At 37.5% G+C, this 20271-nt stretch overlaps 1 protein-coding gene across 2 annotated transcripts in view; it reads right to left on the reverse strand.

Annotated features, from left to right (window-relative positions):
• The window catches only part of HS2ST1 (heparan sulfate 2-O-sulfotransferase 1), an 81425-nt gene that overhangs the window by 8460 nt on the left and 52694 nt on the right, over nt 1–20271 (reverse strand). For both annotated transcript variants that reach the window (XR_005830136.1, XM_040610465.1), the window contains exons 2-4: nt 12397–12635; nt 5740–5825; nt 2092–2230 (exon numbers count right to left, since the gene is read on the reverse strand). Coding sequence is in view for 1 of the 2 variants with exons in the window: in XM_040610465.1 (XP_040466399.1) it covers nt 2092–2230; nt 5740–5825; nt 12397–12635 (464 nt within the window). In the remaining variant the exon portion in view is untranslated. The remainder of the gene's footprint in view (nt 1–2091; nt 2231–5739; nt 5826–12396; nt 12636–20271) is intronic.

The following is a 20271-nucleotide window of genomic DNA, read 5'->3' on the forward strand; positions in this document are numbered from 1 at the left end:
TCTTGGAGCCAAACTATCTGTAACTTTGGAAGCACAGGGATATAGAAAGAAAATGAATGAAGAACTCTTCCATATATATGCTGTAGTAGGGACTGGGAGGGGCAAGAGTGTAAAGTATGCTGAGATTCCTTTCTGCTTAATAAAGGAAAAATTGACTTCATTAGGAAGATTGCATTTTTTACTTTCCTATTTTTCATGTGAAAAGTTCTTAGTGAAATCTACTGTAACACAGGTCAATCCACTTTTGAGCTTACTGAATTTTATATCTAATATATATAAAACTGACACCGTTTATGTATGTACAGTTTTCTTAGAAACAGCATGGAAAAATAGTGTTACCTGATGAAAATGAAAGAAACCCTAAAACTTGGCATAGCCAATCAATTTCACTTCTAATGAACTAGAGATGCTTACAGGACAAGTTAAATCTGTAAGGCAACAACTAAGTCTCAGACCTAAACAAAGTAGTATGATAGTGACAAAATGAAAAAAAAAAAACATCTTTAGTAGGAAAACATAACATGATTTGCAATGCATTACAAATATCATCCATAGGAATACATTTCAACTTCTTCCACCAGACAGAACTTACAGCGCAGCCTACCAAGCAGTAGAATTAGGGATTTTGGCCTAATGCTTCCCAGTGACTACCTAATAAGGCTGTTCGGAATATAATTCAAAACTAAACCAGCACTGTTAAATTTCATTATTTTTAATAAATATAAAGTCTTATAAACAGCTTGGACTTGGTAGCATGCTCAGCTTTCCAACTTATTGATCTCCACCAGGAAGGAATTCCACTGGCCAAATCGTGCTCCTCGTGAAGAGGAACAGAGTAGGTTACAGAAGATGAGATCCTCTCTCTCTTTTTAAAAATGCCTTTATGATACCATATCACCAAAGCGTCTCTGTAGCCAGTCCTATGAAGATACATGTTTTTAAGCTTAATTTCAATTTGTTCTGTTTGAAGCTTTCCTCTACCTACGCTGTAGGATATTGGGACAAACTGAAATGCAGTAGCTGAAGATGGCGCCAAAACCTAAAGAACAGAGGAGCAGTTACCGACTGGGAAGAAAAGGGGGATGCTGTTTGGATGGGGGGGGGGGGCGCACACAAAATGATTATTCACATTTATTAGTTTTTATGGTGTTCATAGAGTAAGCTGTATTCAGTGTGATTTTTGCTTAGTGTTTTTTTCAGTATCTCTTGGCATTCACACAGTGCTACACTGAATTGTCAACATCACAGAAAAATTTCAGCAGTTTAAGAGAATATTGCCACTGACATTTTAAAACGTTTGCCTCTGAAGTACAAAATCCCTTTACATTTTATAAAAGCTTCCACACTGTTCTAACTATAGTTTTATAAGCTATCTTCATATACTTAATACCTTACTTTTCCTTCTGATTTAAGAAAAGTCCAAAGCAACTTGCTGCAACAAATATCTTACTGTAAACCCTGACAGTGGATGTGTAAATTCTTTCTGGAATAAATTCATTATGGAGACTAAATGATGCTGCCATTCTGAAACTCTATTAGTAATCAAGGTTTGAACTACTCCTATAGCCACCTAAGATGGAGGAAGTATAGGAATGTATGGTTCATACTCCACAGTTTTCAAGCAGACTTTTAACACAATTCCATTGAAGTAGCTACATTTAAAAAAGGGTTGCTAATTATATATATATATATATAAATATAAATATATAAAATCACAGCAAAAGCATCATTTCTACAGCTCTTGGTGAAAAATGTCTCAGTTTTCAACAAGAAGAGATGTATACTTCTTACACAGAAGGATAAGCTTAACTTGATACTTCAACTCTGGACACCTGAAAACATTTTTTAATTACATTTATATTTTTTTTTTAGAAAATTGCAACATAAAGTGAATTTATAATGTTACAAAGACCATATTTAATGTTATATTCTGGTCGAGTATGGACATGAAGGGGAGAATGTAACTTCCAAAGCCATCACCATCACCCAGAGGCTGATACAAGAACTACTTAGCTTTTATCAAAGCATTTTAAAAAACTGTTTTCACGTTAACTTCAGTAAGAACAACATATATAATAAAGCGTACTTTACCTTTTTATCCCCTTGTTTTCGCCTCCGCAGCCCTGGTCTGTAATCATCTCCAAAGCGCAGAAAGTAATAATAAGAAACTAGTCGTTCTATAGGATCTCTTATGACATTTATGTAAATTGGTTTCTTTTTAACACCAAATCTAAAGTAAAAAAGGAAAAAAATGTCTTTAGAAGGCCAAATCAAAGCTTCTCATCTAATACTTAAAAGCCTGTCTCTATCGATACAACTGAAATCTCTATACAGGGAAGATGATGGTGAGAGGAAGTTTAATGATCCTCTCATCCCCATATCCAGCGCGTTACATGGATGTGAAAGTCAGTTCAATTTCACTTCTCCTAGGACTGTGAATTTTTAGGGTTTTTTATTAGAGAAACAAACAAACCTGAAACATTCTCACACAACAAATACTAAATATGTTTATACAACCATTCTGCTTCTAGAAATGCCTTATTAACCTAGCAGTCACATGTGTAAAGTACAAGGACGTTTCAGATTGAGCTCCTGCCCTCCTGAACTGTGCTATGCGATGCTGCAAGTGGTTTTCCTGGCAGATCATCAGTTGCCAGAGACATGAACTCTAACAGAAGGAAGACAGAGCTCAGAGCCATCTATTACCTGGGTTAAATCCATATGGCTATGCTTATTAAATATAACCCTAAGATAGTATCTGTAACCATATTAACTTTTCTATCCAAAGATATAATATTTTTCCTTAGACATTTACCATAAGCAAATTTTGATTTACTGTGGTACAAACAGGATGCGTGATGAAATAAGGAAAAACACAAGGAAGATTTAAACCACCAAAACTGTTTTGAACAAACACTACCTTTCCATGATCTACAATCAAGACAGCTTTTAAGATGCATTTCTCAGTTTTATTTTCTTTTCCATTTGAGACATTACTATGGCAAATAAATTTGGTATCCAAACATTAAAGAAGTTATATCACAATAGAAATTGCAAGTATGTCAAGTGCCCTGAAGCAAAGCTGGGAGCTGGAAAAAAAAATTATCTTCCGTTCCCATGCAAACTGGGAAAGTGTTCTGCATTGACAGAGGGCTGTCCAAGCCTCCCAGCTTGGCCAAAAACCAAGAGTGTGCTCATAGTTTTAAGGTGCAGTACTGTTGTTGTTAAAGCGGTACTCTGTAAATTATAATACCAGGTACTGCTCATGTGAGGAATCTCATGTTGAAAAGCAAAAAAACAGAAACATAGAATAAACAGCAGAAAAAGGTTAGAAAAAAAACAATTAAAAAGCATTACTTTGGCAAAAGACTAGCACTACAGATACAGAAATTGCTAAAGGCTACAGAAAAAGCAATTGCTTCTTCAGATGTTGCCAGCAGAGTACCAATGAATCAGAGCGTAGCAGTTAAAGGCAGTATTGCTGACATCCCTCTGCATGCTCTTACCCCGCAGCGTCTGCAAAAAAGGAGCCTGTGAATATTTCAATCATTTTGATGCAAATTCCAGACTTTGAACTGCACCTTCTTTCAGGTCCACTCAAGTGCCCAAGACATGCACATGTGTCTCCTTCTACACACTCTACTGCAAGTGCTGTAGAAGGCTATAACAAACCATCCTGATACAGCAGCAGCCTCAACTAATGATATGTATCTCTGGGATAAATAAAGGAGTCAAGGCCCTTGGAATATTTGTGCTGGGTTATACATTCATACGGATTTGCACATGACCTTGTCAAACTAGCTTCAGTTACGGTAACACAAGCCACTTACCACTGTAACTTTATTGATAATGATAATGATTTGGCAGCTGTGTTGTCAAAGAACTTTTTTCCCAACCATTTACCAGAGAAAATAAGGGTGAATCAGAAGTTTAAAAAAAGGGGGAAAAAATAAACTCTTATCACTGTAATTTCTATATGGATGGGTTATGATAACCTGTCCTCAATACTGTAAGTCATCCATTGAAACCAGTACTTTAAGCTTCAGCATAATTTAAGAGATACTTTTAATATTTGACCCTGGACCTAAGTCTGATGTCTGCGTATAAACAGGCATAGACTTCTGAAAGATCTTACATTTCTCAACTACAAAAATGTTCGCTATGAGAACACACCTCACAGCCTTAAAAGTGTGGGCCTTGCTAAGCGCAACCATAGTATTCAAGATATTATTTTAAAAATGAAAACCCAAAGTATGAAAAAGCAAGCTGTTCTGGGAAAAAAATAAATCATATAGGTGAAAGGATAACAAACAACAAACACAAGAATAACAGTCCTGGAGGGAAGATGCAGATGAAAGAAATCTGTGAAATTGCTTTGAAGATGTAAAGTAATTATTTTAGTTTAAAAAAGTTCTGGTATCTGAAAATGTTTTCAGCTTTATGAAGTGACTAATGTATAAAATAATATTCACCTTTGCTGTTCCAGAAAGCTGTTATCCAGTTTTAGTTTATTAATGTTGCAGGATTTAAATGTTAAAAATGCAGAAAGGAAGTTAATGAAATTTGAAAATTTTATTTTAATGATTGATTTGCAATTAAGACTTCTTGCCTGTTACTTTTTGTAAACTTCAAACTTTTAATTTGTGCCATTGGTAATTTCCAGCCACTACTGTAGCTTTATAGCATTTTCTATTATGTAATATACTGTCCTGGGAATCTATGACGCTCTCTCTTTCCCTTCTCATTCTTTGTAATAGAAAGCTGAAATCAGTGTACATAATGAATAATTAAAACAAATGACTAAACAAAACAAGTTCTTGCATACAAAAACCTCATTTCATTAAATAAATGTTTTCATACAGAGAAATATAACATTACTACGGATTGACCACCACCAAGAGGTAAAAGTAGTGGTTACTATTGTTTGTGCAGTTGAATATGCAGAGATCTGAAAATTCCACTTCCAATTTTAAACCACTTTCCGCACGCTGCAAGTGCAAGATGAAGCACTGCCTACTAAGCATCTTAAGCAAAACTGGCTTGCCAGTTCGAGGGGAGTTTTCACAAGACTGAGCTACGGAGGACCATTGCTTTAGATCCACAAGCAAAAATAAGACAAGGACTACAGATAAAATCCTGAACCTTTGAAGACACTAGGAGGGTTTTTACCTCATTTTCTTTTAAATTGCTTTTAGAAATCACAGAATTTAACTCCACAACAATTACTTCAATGCTTTTTACAGCAAGTCAAATTAATATAGGCAAGAAAACTGCTTTAAAGTATAACTTTTACTATTTTGATAAAGTGTAAAAGGACACTCTAATATAGAAGAACTACAGAACTTAAGAGCCAGGTAGTATTAGCTGCTATGTGAAATATATTTGAGAACAGGTATCTTAAAATTCCCAGAATGGGAAGCCAACCCTTAGGCAGATCTGCCAGAGTTCCAGAGAAAAGCCAGGATTTTCAGTAAAACGAGCTTGTAATTCAGACAAGGAATAAAGCTGGCATATAAACAGTTTTGAAAGGAGACTCAGCTACATTTTATCATGCAAAAGACAAGAGAAAACTGTGAAAAATCAAAACCAAATATTGCTCATCATACGAATTTCAGCGTGTGAATTTTTCGAAACCGCAGCTGTCAGCCCTGCATCACTAGAGGGCACTAATAGCCCAGCTGGATCCAAGCAACTTAAAACCACTACTCTACTCAACAGATAAATCCAAGGGTAACATACTTTGCAAAGTCCAAATAAGATATATGTCCGTGGTAAAACCCTGGTTTCATTTCCTTCCAGGAAGTCACATTCTTCACAAACCGGACCTGTAAAAGTAGACAGCAGAAAATATTTCTATACAGCTGGAACATACTAAGTTTCATCATACATAGTGTTTTCTGTTGTGTAAGTAAAATCTTATAATGCATTAGGAAAAAAAGTCTATTTTGAATATTACCGAAGAATTTGTGCCAGCTAAAATAGACTTTTCTGCAAGCATACAGCTGACTCATTTTAGATCATCACAATTTAATGATCAGAAACTAAGCAAAAGCAGCATACAGCTATCAGAAGGGCAATTCAAGGAAAGCTACCACAAAAACATTAGCAAGACAAACATTTAGATTTTTGTCAGTCCATTTTATTTGCAATTTGAAAGGAATGTGAAATTCCCTCAGCAACAAGTAGAAATGCAAGTACAGTTTTAACGGAATTGTCTGATCTGTATTTAGTCCCCCCAAATTAAAAAAAAAAAAGTGTACCAGATTTACAAGCATGTTCTTAGACCTTTTTGACTGGGACATCAGAAACAAATCTGGCGGTTTATTTGCTCCCCCATTCCAAAATGCCATGCATGAGTAATCCAGAAATTTTATAAATATATACATTGTAAATCAGATATATAGTTTACCAATTGGAATAGTTACCTTATGCCTAACATTTCAGTGAAACTTCCATGTTAAAGCATGAAGTAGCCCTTAAACAAAAGTTGATCAAGCAGTTATGGGCAAACTTCACAAAAATAGGAATAGCTTTACATTTCAAAGAACAAAATAAGATACATGCCCCAAACCAGAAACTATGATCAAATTAAGTGGGACATGCAAATCCTGATATAGCTTGGCTTTATTAAATGAACAGAATATTTTAACATCGAAGCATTTAACTCTGGAAGTTATTCCAAAACTAGTGAACTGGATAATAAAGAAAAGACGATAAATCTGTACTGCCTGAGCTGTCTGACAATGATATGTCATTTCTGAAGCTAAGAATTAGAAGACAGCATTCCTTACACATCTACAATATATTTTCTGTTATACAGTGACATAGATGACCACCACCTACTGAGGTGAGACGAGAGTGAAAAAACAAAAGTCTGAGAGCTCAGGACAACATATTAACATTCTGTAAGGTCTAAAATGGATTGAGAGTGTCCTGAAACATGGTATTTATTATAATTATCCAGTTGAGGATTTTAAGAAGCAAGACTGGCCTGATGCTGTTTCTTCAAACATGCAAAACTCGCAGTCTAGAATTTAAGAGGTTGATACCTTTGCTTATTTCTCCAGATGATAGTTCTTGGACTCTCAGGTAAAAGAAATATATATTACTCTTAATAACAGGCAGTGTTCTTTTTTTCAGTGTACAAGTTTTACAGTCTGTGGCATTTCACAATTTAAACTATACATTGCACATGAAAATTGTGGCAAATGTGGCTGAAAAGCACTGCACAATGTTATACAATGGTGTTTCATAAACTGCATTTGCTTTCTGTCTGGTGTTGTCCACAGCATAAACTGATGATATATCTATGAGACTCTGAATCTAGTTGAACAACCTTTACTGCAATTGAAACAAACCACACTTTCATTAACTGTACCTGCCAAAGATCAATCATAAGGTATTTTCAGTGAACAGCCTCAGCTACAGGTATTTCTATACTTAGGAAAGAAGTTTCCTAAATGCAAAGTATATATAATCCTCTCTTCCCTCACCCTCAGACTCCAAAATATCACGGTTAGTTGATACAACCCTGCAAGTAAACCAGTTATGCTACCTATCGTGTGTACTGCTGCATGCATATTAAAGTGTACATTTCACTTACGTTTCCATGAATAAGCTTTCTGAAATCTAGCACCAGCTAGACTTCAGTTTCTAACAGACTAGGACTAGACACAGGGAAATGTTTAGTGTAAAATCCCAAGGGTCAGGTCTATCTTAGATCCCCATGCCACCATCGGGCATCAGACCTGGGATGTTCCAGTAACAGTTCAGAAATCCTTTACTGTCTTTACCCTACAATGTTGTTGTCTGCTAAGGAAATCATTTTTATAAACATAGGATGGATATTCTAGCCTTTTACTAACTTTAACACCAGGCAAGCCAAGAGAAGGCTAGGAAGGTTTTGTAAGACAGATGCAACATTTACATCTGCCTTAAGATAGACCAGCAACATGCTGTGGCCCTGAGAACTGAAGTTTCTAACAACTGTAAGCAGCCTGCAGGCAAGAATACCCCCCCTCCCCCTTCACCCCAAGTTTGCAGCATTCCAAAAATCAGAATTGTTCCAGGTTACAGACAGCCCAATGAGTTTGGACTGGATTCACACATTTTAGGGCAGAAAGGCAGAAATCAATATTGCTTGCTGCTTCATATTGTTAACTATGATCAATTTTACCTTTCTTTTCAGGGCTTAGCAGACAGTGGAGCTTTCAAGAGACCAAGCAAGGTTCTCCATCTGAACCCAACTGAATAAAATTTGAAGTTACTTTAAAAGTGTGGATAGACGTGAATGGAATTGCTGGGAAGTTGTTTCATGGTGCTTTTATATAATTAGCTACAAAGTTGCTTCACAGCCTTTAGTAAGTGAGAAATCAGCTGAGCTTCACTGAACTAAAAAGTCAGAGCAAATGTACTCTGGGGGTGTAAGATGTCCTGAAAGGTGAGTTAAATACATTCAGTTTCTAGGATGATAAGAACTTAAAACAAGTCCTAGTGAGCCAAAATTAAAAAAAAAAATAATTTAAAAAAAATAATCCCCCAAAACCCCAACCAAAAAACCATCACCAGCACACTTGGTCTGAGAAAAAGCACCCTGGAAAATCTGTACATGCAAACCAAAGCAATGTTGTAAACTGTCATCTCTGTCCACTACCTGCTTCCATCAATCCCTCTTCTCTACAGTCTGAACACAAACACACCCCCTGCCTTTGCCCCCAGAAGGTGGTATGGTCATTACCCTGTGGGCTGGTATCACACAGAATCCTGGCTACCAAAAAAGCCCCAGCTTTTCAGGTCATTACATTCTAGTTTTGTTTGTCAGTTGCTGAATAACTGTCTTAAAATGACAAATAACTGGGGGGATGAATATCACAAGCCTAGCCTGCTGAGAAACACCATGAGGATTTTTTCATTTGAGCTACAAAAATAGGGCTCTCAAGTAAGGCTGAAGACCCACACAGTGTCCCCATTAAAGGAAATCTCATATTCAGATTTAAAGACCAAGCGTGATGGGATGACTGAATCAGAACCGCTCTGCAGGAAGGCACTGGTCGCTTGGCTATCAAAACTGTCATACAAGCTAATAACTAACAGTTAGCTCTAAATCAGAGGGTCAGGAACACTGGAAACAGGCTAGCAGCACACCTGTGGCTGCATGCCATGAAAAGCCACAAACAAGTTCAAGGCAAGGGCAGCTGAGAAGCAATTTTGTGAGATGGTGAAAAGAGAGTTCACCAGTTCAGCCACAGTACAGCGAGGCTACCCACCTCATGTGAACAGTTCTTTCTCAGAAGGAAAAAGACAACCGGCACATGGACAGCAGCAGACACTAGCACTCACTAGGCCATCTGACTCCTAGAGAAACACTCTTAAATGTTCAGGAGTACATGACAGTACTTCCACCTCTAGCAGTGTATGGCAACCTTACGCTTGTTCCACTTCTGACAGCCACTGAACTTCACCAGCAGAGGAAATAAGCACTAAAGTCACTGTAAGTGTGCTATCCTCTGAGAGGGCACTGTTTTAGAATACATTTGGAAGCAAGATTATATGTTTTCAGGTTGCTTTTTCAAGAAAAATGGGGAGAGAAACTGTGGGAGAAAAAAGAACAAGGAACAGAAAACAGCAAGCTGAGGGAGTGAAATGCTGGATAATTGTACCATGGCTTGTCTATGTTTGCAACAACAGTACAGAGAATGTGTTCTCATACCCCCTTTTCTAACAATATATCGAGAATACATGCTGCAAGACAGAATAGTAATTTCATTTTAAACGTTTTAGATGACAACTTCGCCATGTAACAAAAAAGCTGAAGTCTGTGTAGCTGGTATGCCATTCAGCTAGCCACAGCAAAGGCATACTTGTAGGACAAAAAGTATCAGTACTGAAACATGCAAGCAACAAATAAAATCCAACCAAACAACTTCCCTGGTTTAATGAAAGCAAGTGGTTTTGTTACAGACCACACAGGTCAGAAATGCAAGATGGGCAACATGGCACTCAGCTTGCTGCAGAGAAAAGGCCCAACCTGCAGAAAGAGGGGCAGTTCCCAGGATCCTGCTGCCAGAGAAGCTGCAAAAGAAAGGAGGGCTGCTGGAACAAGTTCCATCTGAAACTAAAATGGATGTATTAGGGACTCTTAGTGGATTATCTCAAATCAGATACAGACTGTGTTTGGAGTGGATTTTAAATAGGGTTTTGGGGGGTTTTTTTTCAGATTGCATTCAAGAAGTAAAGGTTTCACACGTGGGCAGAAAACTTAAAATCTGTTACAGAATTATAGTAGTTTGGAAAAAGCACAGCAGGAGTGCATAATGGAGAGCTCACTATCTTACAAATTTATGTCAGGCCCAAGACAATCTTCACTTTGCCTAGGGAGACTTGCTTCAACAAACAGCATCACTTATAAAACAATTCTGCCTCTGTGATATGTTTATGTATTTTACTACTGCTGCATACACACCTAATGCACTCAAATGAGCTACACTGATGAAGATAGTATGTGAGTATTTGTTGCAAATCCAAGCCCACAAAGAGTATACCTCATCAGCTAATATCAGGACCCTTGCCACCTCCAGAATTATGTGTTACGATTTACAATGGCAAGCGCTATCTCAATAGACTAATGATAAATCATTATTTCTTATTCTTTGAACAACTATGCAATACATAGTTTTTCATTGTCAGCATCTCCCAGTTAATGGCCACTGAAGGAGTATCAATTGTCTAATGAAACAACATAATTTACCACCTTGGACAACAGCATAGTATCAAATGAAGGTAGGACTGCCAGTATTGCATACATGCCCAGCACTGATGGATTTTCATTTTTCAGTAAGTAATTCTTAAGAGGGAAGACGAGGAACAGAGTTTCTCTTAGACAAAACTAAGCTAGTAAAGAACACATTTGATTTGAATGAATTCCAAACAAAAGCAGAAATTTAAGGAAAGGTTGCCTATGTTCAATGTTACACCATCAATGACTAGCTCTCCTGGTCCTTCAGGACACACCAGTACAATTCAAGGAGTCTGTGGTTGGAAGCGCAGCACTAAGTATGACTGACTTGAGCATGACTTTTAATTAACAGATATAAGTCTGTTAAATCTTTTGGGAAAAAAAAAAAATCACTCTGCTGTTAGTGCACGGGTCTTTAGTACTTGTTCTACGCAGTGGACAGGACTATAGGGATGGCTACCAGATTTACTTTTAGTAATCATGTCTGACAATATCACGTTCATATTTAGGAAAAGATTTCACTACAGCAAAACCCCAACAGTAACAGAACCCCACTATCACAAAACAGGTTCCCAGTCCCACCCCAAGCACACTCTATGTCCCCTGTGCTGAGATCCTGACCTCAGTCCTTTCTCCCTGTATACAGAACTGGAAGCGAGGGGCCGCACCTGCTTCCCCTCGCCCCACTCCAGCAGCTGTGCTGAGCTGCCTCTGCCTGCAGGCATGCACTTAAAGGAGCTGGAAACCTCGGTGCTGACGTGCTGCAATGCAGAGCAGCTCCTGCCTGTGCTGCATATCAACTTCAGATGATCAGCACACCACCGGTGGTACATTCCTCAGGAGTCTGGAAATGTTTGTTTTACAGACAGGGATGATGACATGGTGATGTTTCAGACCTCTGACCTGCGTTTCCTACATGTGCACTCACAAGTACAGAAATATTATTTTAAAAAATAAAAACAACAACAACAAAAAAATCTACTCCCTCACCACACCACACCCCAAGAAAAACAGAGCACTGACCCTTCATCTTTTTTTAACACCCACCATCTGATGCAGCGGTAGTAGCCATGATCATTTCTAGCCTGGGACTAAACTGATTTTAGTGAGAACTTTACATGGATGCAAAGTGACTGATCCTTTAGAGTGCAAGCGATTTACAATCACTTCTTTTTACCTGTTTTTTATCACCTGTGAGACCTGACCCGACCCAGTACCAAAGACAAAAGTACAGCCCTGACAGCATGGCACGGTGCCTGCACTACTTGGGACAGGAAATCATGTAAGACTGCATTCACCGCAGATGGAGATGACAAGCAAATACTATTACACAGCCAAAAGGCAGACAGTTGACAATACAATAAACTTTTACAGTTAAAACAACTGTAATTTCTGCCCCAGCTGTGTCCCTTTTAATCTTTGTTTTTGTCCAATAAACAGATACTTACCGCCACCCAGCAGCCCAGCAAAAACCTAAACCTATTATTTAAAAAGTAATATTAATTCTCTACAAAGAGATTACAAAACACATTAGAATCCATTTATATTGCAAAATGGGACATAAAAGCCAATTCCATCAGACCACGTAAGTCTGCAATAGCAATAAATTTTCCTATACTTTCCCCTTGTTTAATAAAAACATCCCAAATGCAGTAGCTTACCTGATCTTGCAGAGACATAACAGGATTATTTTTGGTTGTGTTGATATGTAGAACATGGTATTTGTTCTTTGCACAAAGATCATAGGCAATATTTGTGAAGGATGTGCTGGCAGTCTTAGGTACTCTGTTGTAAATAATCACCACATCATCCTCTTCATCCAGCGTCACATCTCGGCGGGGGCCATCTACTGTATGGCGCTGTTCTATTTCTCTGACTTCATGTCTTGCGATAGCCCTTTCTGTTAAGGATGACAAATACAGAATTTCGATGTAAGTATCGCCAATTGTGAAGCTCAAACCACAGAATGCAAAAGACCCGGTGAAAAGCAGTAACTCCTCAGCGATAAAGGAAACACTTGCTGTCATATATATTTCTGATACATCTGAACTTAATCTATAAAGTGAACGAATGATAAAAGGTGAGTTAGTTTGACACAGAACACAAAGACTGGAAAACAATGTTTAGGGAACACATACTGTATTCCATGACTCACAAGACTGTTACCTAAAGCCATTGTCTCTAAAGAAAAATGTCTATAGTGCGCTATCAAAACGGTGACATCCCCAAAATATCCCAAATAATTTCTATAAAACACCTGTTTTAAAATAATAATAGAAGGAATACATCAGGCAATTTGGAGAATATGAATTTTCTGAAAACAGTAGAAATACTAACACTAGAGATTTAGTCAAGTAACTGTGTAGAGACACTGGAATTCAGGTGAAAACATGGTTTTGTTATTTCAATTGATACAAGCCCCAAGTGTGAAGTATTACAATAAATGGATTTGCAAAAATGCAATTAGATTTATTGATTTCAGGTATGACAGGAATAGAAGTGAGAAGTGGTTATGAAACCGTTAATGTTAAGGTGAAAAGCGATCTCTCAGTACTGAAATACATCAAATACATCAAAAAGAAGGAAACATGGAAAAGTAAGCTATGAACAAGACATTTTGGCAAGGTAAGTACATTGCAAATAAACCATTTTTCCTTTTATACAAAGGGCAATACTCGGAGTAATTGAACTCTGCTTCAAGTGCTAAAAGCCTATCCAGAAAATAAAACCACCAGTATTATAGCATTTTAATATTTTTTTTCTGCTGCTGAACAGTGAATACTTTTTGCTGATTCAGACACAGCTTTGTTCTGCTCTAGATAAGTATATACTTTAATATGATTTGTAATACAGATGTCAAAGCATCTTTTCTGATTCATTTATTGTGATATTGCCTTTAATAACGTATTCAAAGACATCTGCATTGGCCAACAGTGCACACTGAAGTCAGTCCCACAACAGCAACCTGTAATTCTCTGTATTGTGTTCTTACACAGGGTTTAGCTCTTTCTGAGCAGCTCTGGCCTTTACTTCCCTTGCTTCCTGTAACCCAGCTCCTTCTATTCTCTTTCAACACATCTCTTTAATTATAACATAAAATCACTTTTAAAGCAGAATCATTAAGCTGTGAACATCACTAGCCTGTAATTCCACATAAATTGTCTTCAACCACAAATTTCCATCTGTCTGAAATGCTTCAAAGCTTAAACTCACTCACTCTCTCATATGCTCGTATCTCACACCCCATAACTAAGTTACATCAGTATGAAAATGTTTGTAGAAAATGCTTATTGAGTATATCTCAATTTTCCACATGACATCTGTTGCTCCCCACTACATCAGTCACAGTTTTTGCTCCTTCCTTTCTCATTTGCCACCTCTCCCATCACTGCTGGCAAAGGTCCTGTTTTGGAAAGAGATGAGACAACAGACTCAGGTTTCTTCTGTCTGAAGACGGCTACAACAAAAAGGGACTGGCAACTCCCCCCTGCCTGCCAGTAACAGATCAGAGGAAGCATTTGGTAGGGGGCACAGTTAACCACATGGCTGCCCAAGGCTACACAGATACTGAATACCACCTAGAGAGGCGGAAATGAAACAAATTTAATTTGTGTTTTCTACACCAGAGTAATAGACCTCAGCTAGATTTGAATTGTAACTGCGCAGAGCTCCAGGGCTGATGAGGCTGGCTGGTGCAGAGGGAAGCTGCCCCTTCCACAACGAAGTAGTAAACATTTGTGAGAAACAGACATGATTTGCAAGAGGAGCAATGGAGAAGTGTTCCTCTAATGAGGTATTTGAAACCACGATGATTCAAGAATTAGCATGATAAGTGCACTTTAAAGACTGTGCATAAGATATAAAAGATGTATGATTAGATGCAATCAGCAGAAAGGCTATTACATATGATAACCTTCAACTCTGTACGGTGAGAAGGGAAAGCAAGAACCCACACAAGGAAGAGAACCTTCACAAGTGTCAAGTACACAGTTCTAATACCTAAAGAATAAGAAGGCTTTACATTTCAAATTAAAACAAATATTTATGATTAAGAACTACAATAATCTTCTTGAAATAACTATTTAACAATAGCTAAAACCCAAAAGCTGAGATGAAGCGCAGGATATAAACTGCTGAAGTGCAAAGGGAAGCTAAAGCCAGTGAGAAGCAGATACAGCAGCACCTGAAAGCGTCTACCCTGGTCAGCCACCCTAATGGTCTATTTCACTGTACTCTGTTAATAACACAACAAGGAAAACTGCCAGTTTTGTAAAAATGCATGTTTCTTCCCAGAGATGAGTAGTTTGCAGTTTTCCTCTGAAGTCGGAAGCTTTCTTTGTTACTTTCTGAAGTCAGTTTAACTCTTAAAATGGCACGTGATTTGATACATACGAATTATATTTATTTTCTTAATTATTTATTTGTGGAGGAGGAAGAGAACCAGTAATGGTCACATGCAACTGAGAATAGTCTTTGGGATAGCTAAGTTAATCAGGAGTTAAAGAGAATTTGAGGAGTTGATGGGCCTTTGACTAACTACTTCATTTGCTCTTCTATGAAATTTAAGTATGTTTGGAAGCAGAAGTCCTGTAATGGTTGAAAAATGACCAGCTCTTACCTGCTTTTACAAGTGCAGTAGAAAATGCAATGTATGTTCTAATAACTTTTTACATGTAGAAGATAGGGAGGAAGACGATGTTAGGTATTTATTAAGTATATTTTGTTTACCAAAGAATAACCTTAGATGACCAGCCCTGCAAATTTAACTTTGTTTATGAGAATTTGACTTAGATTGGTTTCACTGAAGTCAATTAAAAAAAAATAAACAGGTTAGGTAATTTTTTTTCTATCTGAGATCCTGTGGACAAAATGATATCCTACAGTTTCACCACCTTCATTCATTCCATTCTATTTAAACTTAATTTTGTAAGAAAAACATCTAGGCAAAATTATTGAGCTAAATGTGTAAACTGGGTTAAGACTGTCCACACTAAGTTTGATATCAATTTAAAAAGGTAAGCAGCATTTAAGAACGTAGTACTTCGAATACAAGAGATTTTCATAGTAATATAACACAGGATAATTTTAAGGCACAAAATACTCTGTCTCGCACTTTTTTTTATTACTGCCTGTTTAGGTTCACTTTCATAAATAATGTAATTACTATACAGTCAGTAAAAATGCTGTTCTGCAGTTGTCCTACACACAAACTTTCATCAACTGCAAGGCCAGTTTGCACACAGGCAGCACCATGTAAGATCAGTGTAATAAGGTTTACTACACTGGTTATTTACCAGCAGATGAATTACTTGCAGAAAGTCTTCAGTTGGCAGAAGCAGCTGTTTTGTAAACAACAGAACAAGCTTATTTTCCCACCTACTTGTCTACATGTTCTTCGAAATCCTCCTTTATCCCATTTCTGTAACTATCAGCATCTTCCCACAACTTATATTTCTTGAGCCACCCTTTCCGTAGCAATAAACCAGAAAATACCATGGCTAGCAACAACTTGGTTTGCCAGTCAGATGCTATCAATAAATGACATATAATGGGCAAGTTATGTCTCCTCCTTCAGCAGAAGCACTAATAGCAACATTCAATCTGTATGCCACCACTGATTATGGAAAAATTCAGAATTATTTATTTTCAAGATAACTGCCCTTTCAAGTTACAAGCTGTTTGTCAACAAGTTTAAAAAGCTATTAATACAAGAAGTAACACCCAGGAGAGAAATCGACACACCACGTTTGATTGCTTAGCCCTGTTTTGTTAGGATCTCAACTAATAAAATCACCTGTGAAAATACACTGGACCCAAACATACCTATAAAAATATTTGAAAATCCAACCGGGCAATATTTACATAATTCTAGAAACCAATCACCCAACTGAAAAATATTTAAATAATTATAGAAACTAATCAATGTGATCATAAGCAATTATTTGTCTACATTTCTTGTACATTCAAACAAATGTCTTAGATACAACAAATTTATTAGCATTTATTTCAAATCCAAATGTTAACTGCATACAAAATATTATTGTCCCAAACAAAACAGAGTGGCATGGATTTTAACAACTTAAAAGTTAACAAAACCAAGCATTTCAAACTCCTTGCATTTTTCACAAAAACCCAAGAACCTCCTGGGATTTCTTAACAGGAAAATCTATCAAACCCAGAATGCTTCTTTCCCCTACCACTCTGGATGAGGGATACATTTTGAGCCTCGCTGGCTATCAAAGCCAAGTTAACCAAGCATCTGGAAGAATAATACAGAGCATACCGCTCTGCATCTCCAAACTATGTTTTCTGTCCCCTATGTCTATTTCCCTTCTGCACCTACCTATGGATATTATTTAGGCTCTCTCTTCAATGTGTCTTCTGCGCCTGCCATGCTACCTGGTGAAACCTCCCACACGGGTCAGTCTTAAATTATAGCTCAGCTGCCTTCAAGCCTTACCCAACAGAAGAAAAAGTTGTGGATTCAAACTTCACTCACTTGCTGTGGTGGTGAAGGAACTCGACAGCTAGTATGGATAGCATCAACCCTGTGCAAACAGTTGCTCTGTATCCATGACACTGGATGCCATTTCAAACCAATAAGCAGGTTTCTTCCAATTGGGAACAATATTGAAGCCAGCTGACTCGGTGTCTCTGCTTTCCTTCCACCATGCTCCCAGGCCAATTAGGCAAGCAGCTGGTAGCCTGCGGCACCGAGCAGCTCTCAAGCTGTTTCCCTGCCCAAAAGCTGCATTAAACACACGATTGCCCTAAATACTGAACCAAAGCAGGACTGAAAACCCACTCACTATTGACTGCATTCTCCTCTGATGAAGAATGAAAACTGAACTGAACAGCGGCTTGAAAATGAACCATAATTACATAGCAAAGTTAATGTCCTGATTCGTTTTCAAATTATATACACCCACCATACACACGTAGCCTCCATCCTTCACTGAAATGCAGCCCCCTCTGGGAGCTGTTTAACAGCATAGATGTTACAAACCAGCACAGTGCTGCTGTATGTGGGTATCGATACTTTGGGGACTGAGAGGAGGAGAGACAGAATCAATGGTGCTATGACAATTTATGGCCATGGAGGATTTGTGTCACTATACCCAGTTAAAAATGCAGGGAAAATATAGATTGAATTAATAAAAGATGCCTAAAGTTGAATTTGTTTAAGGTATCAGTATTAACATACCAACACTTTCCAAGACCTTTAAGAATAATAACTCTATCCCGCTCTAGTTTCAAGTCTTACTAACAGCAGAATCACCACATCGGTTCTTTAGCAGCTGCACAACTTAAAGACCAACATGTATTTTGAGCAAGCCTTCGGTTTCTCCCAATTTTCTTTTCCTCTATGCAAATATTCCATGAACCTGCTGTCTCTCTACTGCTGATTAATGAATGTTTTTACTGTTCTCAAAGGCAGTTCTGGGTGAGCCACTGTGTGAGGGGAGTGTCAGAGGGGCAGCAAACCCTGCCTTCCTGCTCCGGTAACCGCAGCGCTCTTAAAACCAGTCCCGGGGACTTCAGATGAGATCTCAAGTGTGACTCCTTACCACCGTCTCTGACTGACCACCCTTAAAATCGTAACTAACTAGTTTGTTTCTCCATTAACATCTATAAATATACGTATTACAATCAACATTAAGAAACAAGGAAAGCGGGCTATGTGATAGAAGTATGAACTGCTAGTCTTGCAACAGCTCTTGCAATACCAGTCAGATAAAAAAACCTCCCATGTTTTCCTCCCCCTTCTAAAAATTATTTTGCCTTAGTGTCAAGAGATTCTAATGAATAATTCTAGAAATCTCATTCCAGCTTGTTTTTTTTTCCAGTAAGGCATGAAAAGAAACAGGTATAAAAGATATTCTGTAATAAACTGTAGTTCAGTGAACAATTAAAAGTCACTAACATTGCCAAAACGTTTTTTTTTTAATAGTGGTTAATGCATTTTCAGAACAGAAAGAAAATGAACAGTCAGACAGAAGAGAATTGTTTTCAAACTCCAAACTTTAAACTCCAACAAATGCAGATTGGAACTAGTTAAAAGCAAAGGTAACTCCCCAAAAAACCCAACCCAGACCACCAAGGAGGCACCTCCAGCTAGGCACCGAGATTGTTAACTAAAATCTAATGCAGCAGCTGTCTGAAAATTAGAAGTAGTGATGCTGAAAAACCTGCTACAGTTTCATTAGCATTTGATACTCGCCATTTAATTTCAAGATAGCATTTTTGCCAGGGCTTTATTTTGAACACATAAGTAGAAGCATATTGATTAGTGTGTAATATTGTTAAGGGTTTGACTTAAGCTTATAAAAAAAGTCTACCCAACAGTGAAATCACTGTCTTACATACACATCCAAGCTGGTTTTACCATCAGAGCCTGCATTTCTCATTTTCCTGCAAATTTTTTTTAGTTGATCAACTGCATTTATAAGGAACAGAGTATTTCAGGATTAAGCTCTGAACAAGTATTTACTTTTTTATCTTTTTTTTTTTTTTAAAAAAAAACTAGTTAACATAAAAGCCTTACATATTTTTCTTCCAGCATTCTGTTGGGCAGAATATCTTAATGAAAGACTACGTTGTGGCCCTTTTTGACACAGGACCAGACACACTATGCATGTACTATGAAGTCAGTCTGGGTTTTAGCTACATAATACATAGGACAGGTAAGGGCCTGCATCTCAAGTTGTCCCAGGAAGGGCGTAACTAAAAAAGAACCCCATGAAAAGTCACAGATCTGACAAATCGCACTTATAAATTCAAAGATTAGGTACCCCAACAAGCATGGTTATGGCTTACAGCAGACGTATTTGTGTAAGAACATCCAATAAAACAGAAAAAAGGAGATTTCATTCCACCAAATACGAAATTTTGAAAAATTTGTAAATTCTGGAAAAGGTGCATAAAAACACATCTTCAGCTGTAATTATAGCATCACTACTGCAACTTCTGAAAATTGCTAATAAACCTAATTACAAAGCTACATACAAATTTAGAGAAACATTTTAGGCAACATGGTGCAGCAGTAAAATGTAAAGATAAGCATATGTCAAACAGCTCCATAATCTCTCCAACTTCAGACTGAACTGTTTTGCTTGACAAGTGGTGAATTCCAGTTAATGAATTAGCGTGACAGCAAACACAATAGACACCATTTATCTTTTTTTCCTCCCAGTCACTTGCAATTTCTAGTTTCTTTAGGACAAGGAAACTTGAATAATAGATAGCTGTAAAGAGAAGGATGTAATCACACAAGGAAAAGGTTTGTGGCTTTTCAGAACCCCAAAACTGTCCATGAACTGTTACGAAGCACTGTGACTAAAACAGCAATGAAAAATACTTGCACATCAAGGATTTGTTCTCTAAATAATAAACTGCAGCTGAGTATGTAACAGCAGGATTTGCTTTTATAGTGCCTTAATACCGTAATGCAGGACTTCAGTGTTAGCAAGAAAAGTTAATGGGACTGTTTTATACAAGGATACAGTTGTCACCAGCGTTTCACTATACAAATGTGC

This window comes from Falco naumanni, chromosome 11 (genome assembly GCF_017639655.2).
Source record: "Falco naumanni isolate bFalNau1 chromosome 11, bFalNau1.pat, whole genome shotgun sequence".
Lineage (NCBI taxonomy): Eukaryota > Metazoa > Chordata > Aves > Falconiformes > Falconidae > Falco > Falco naumanni.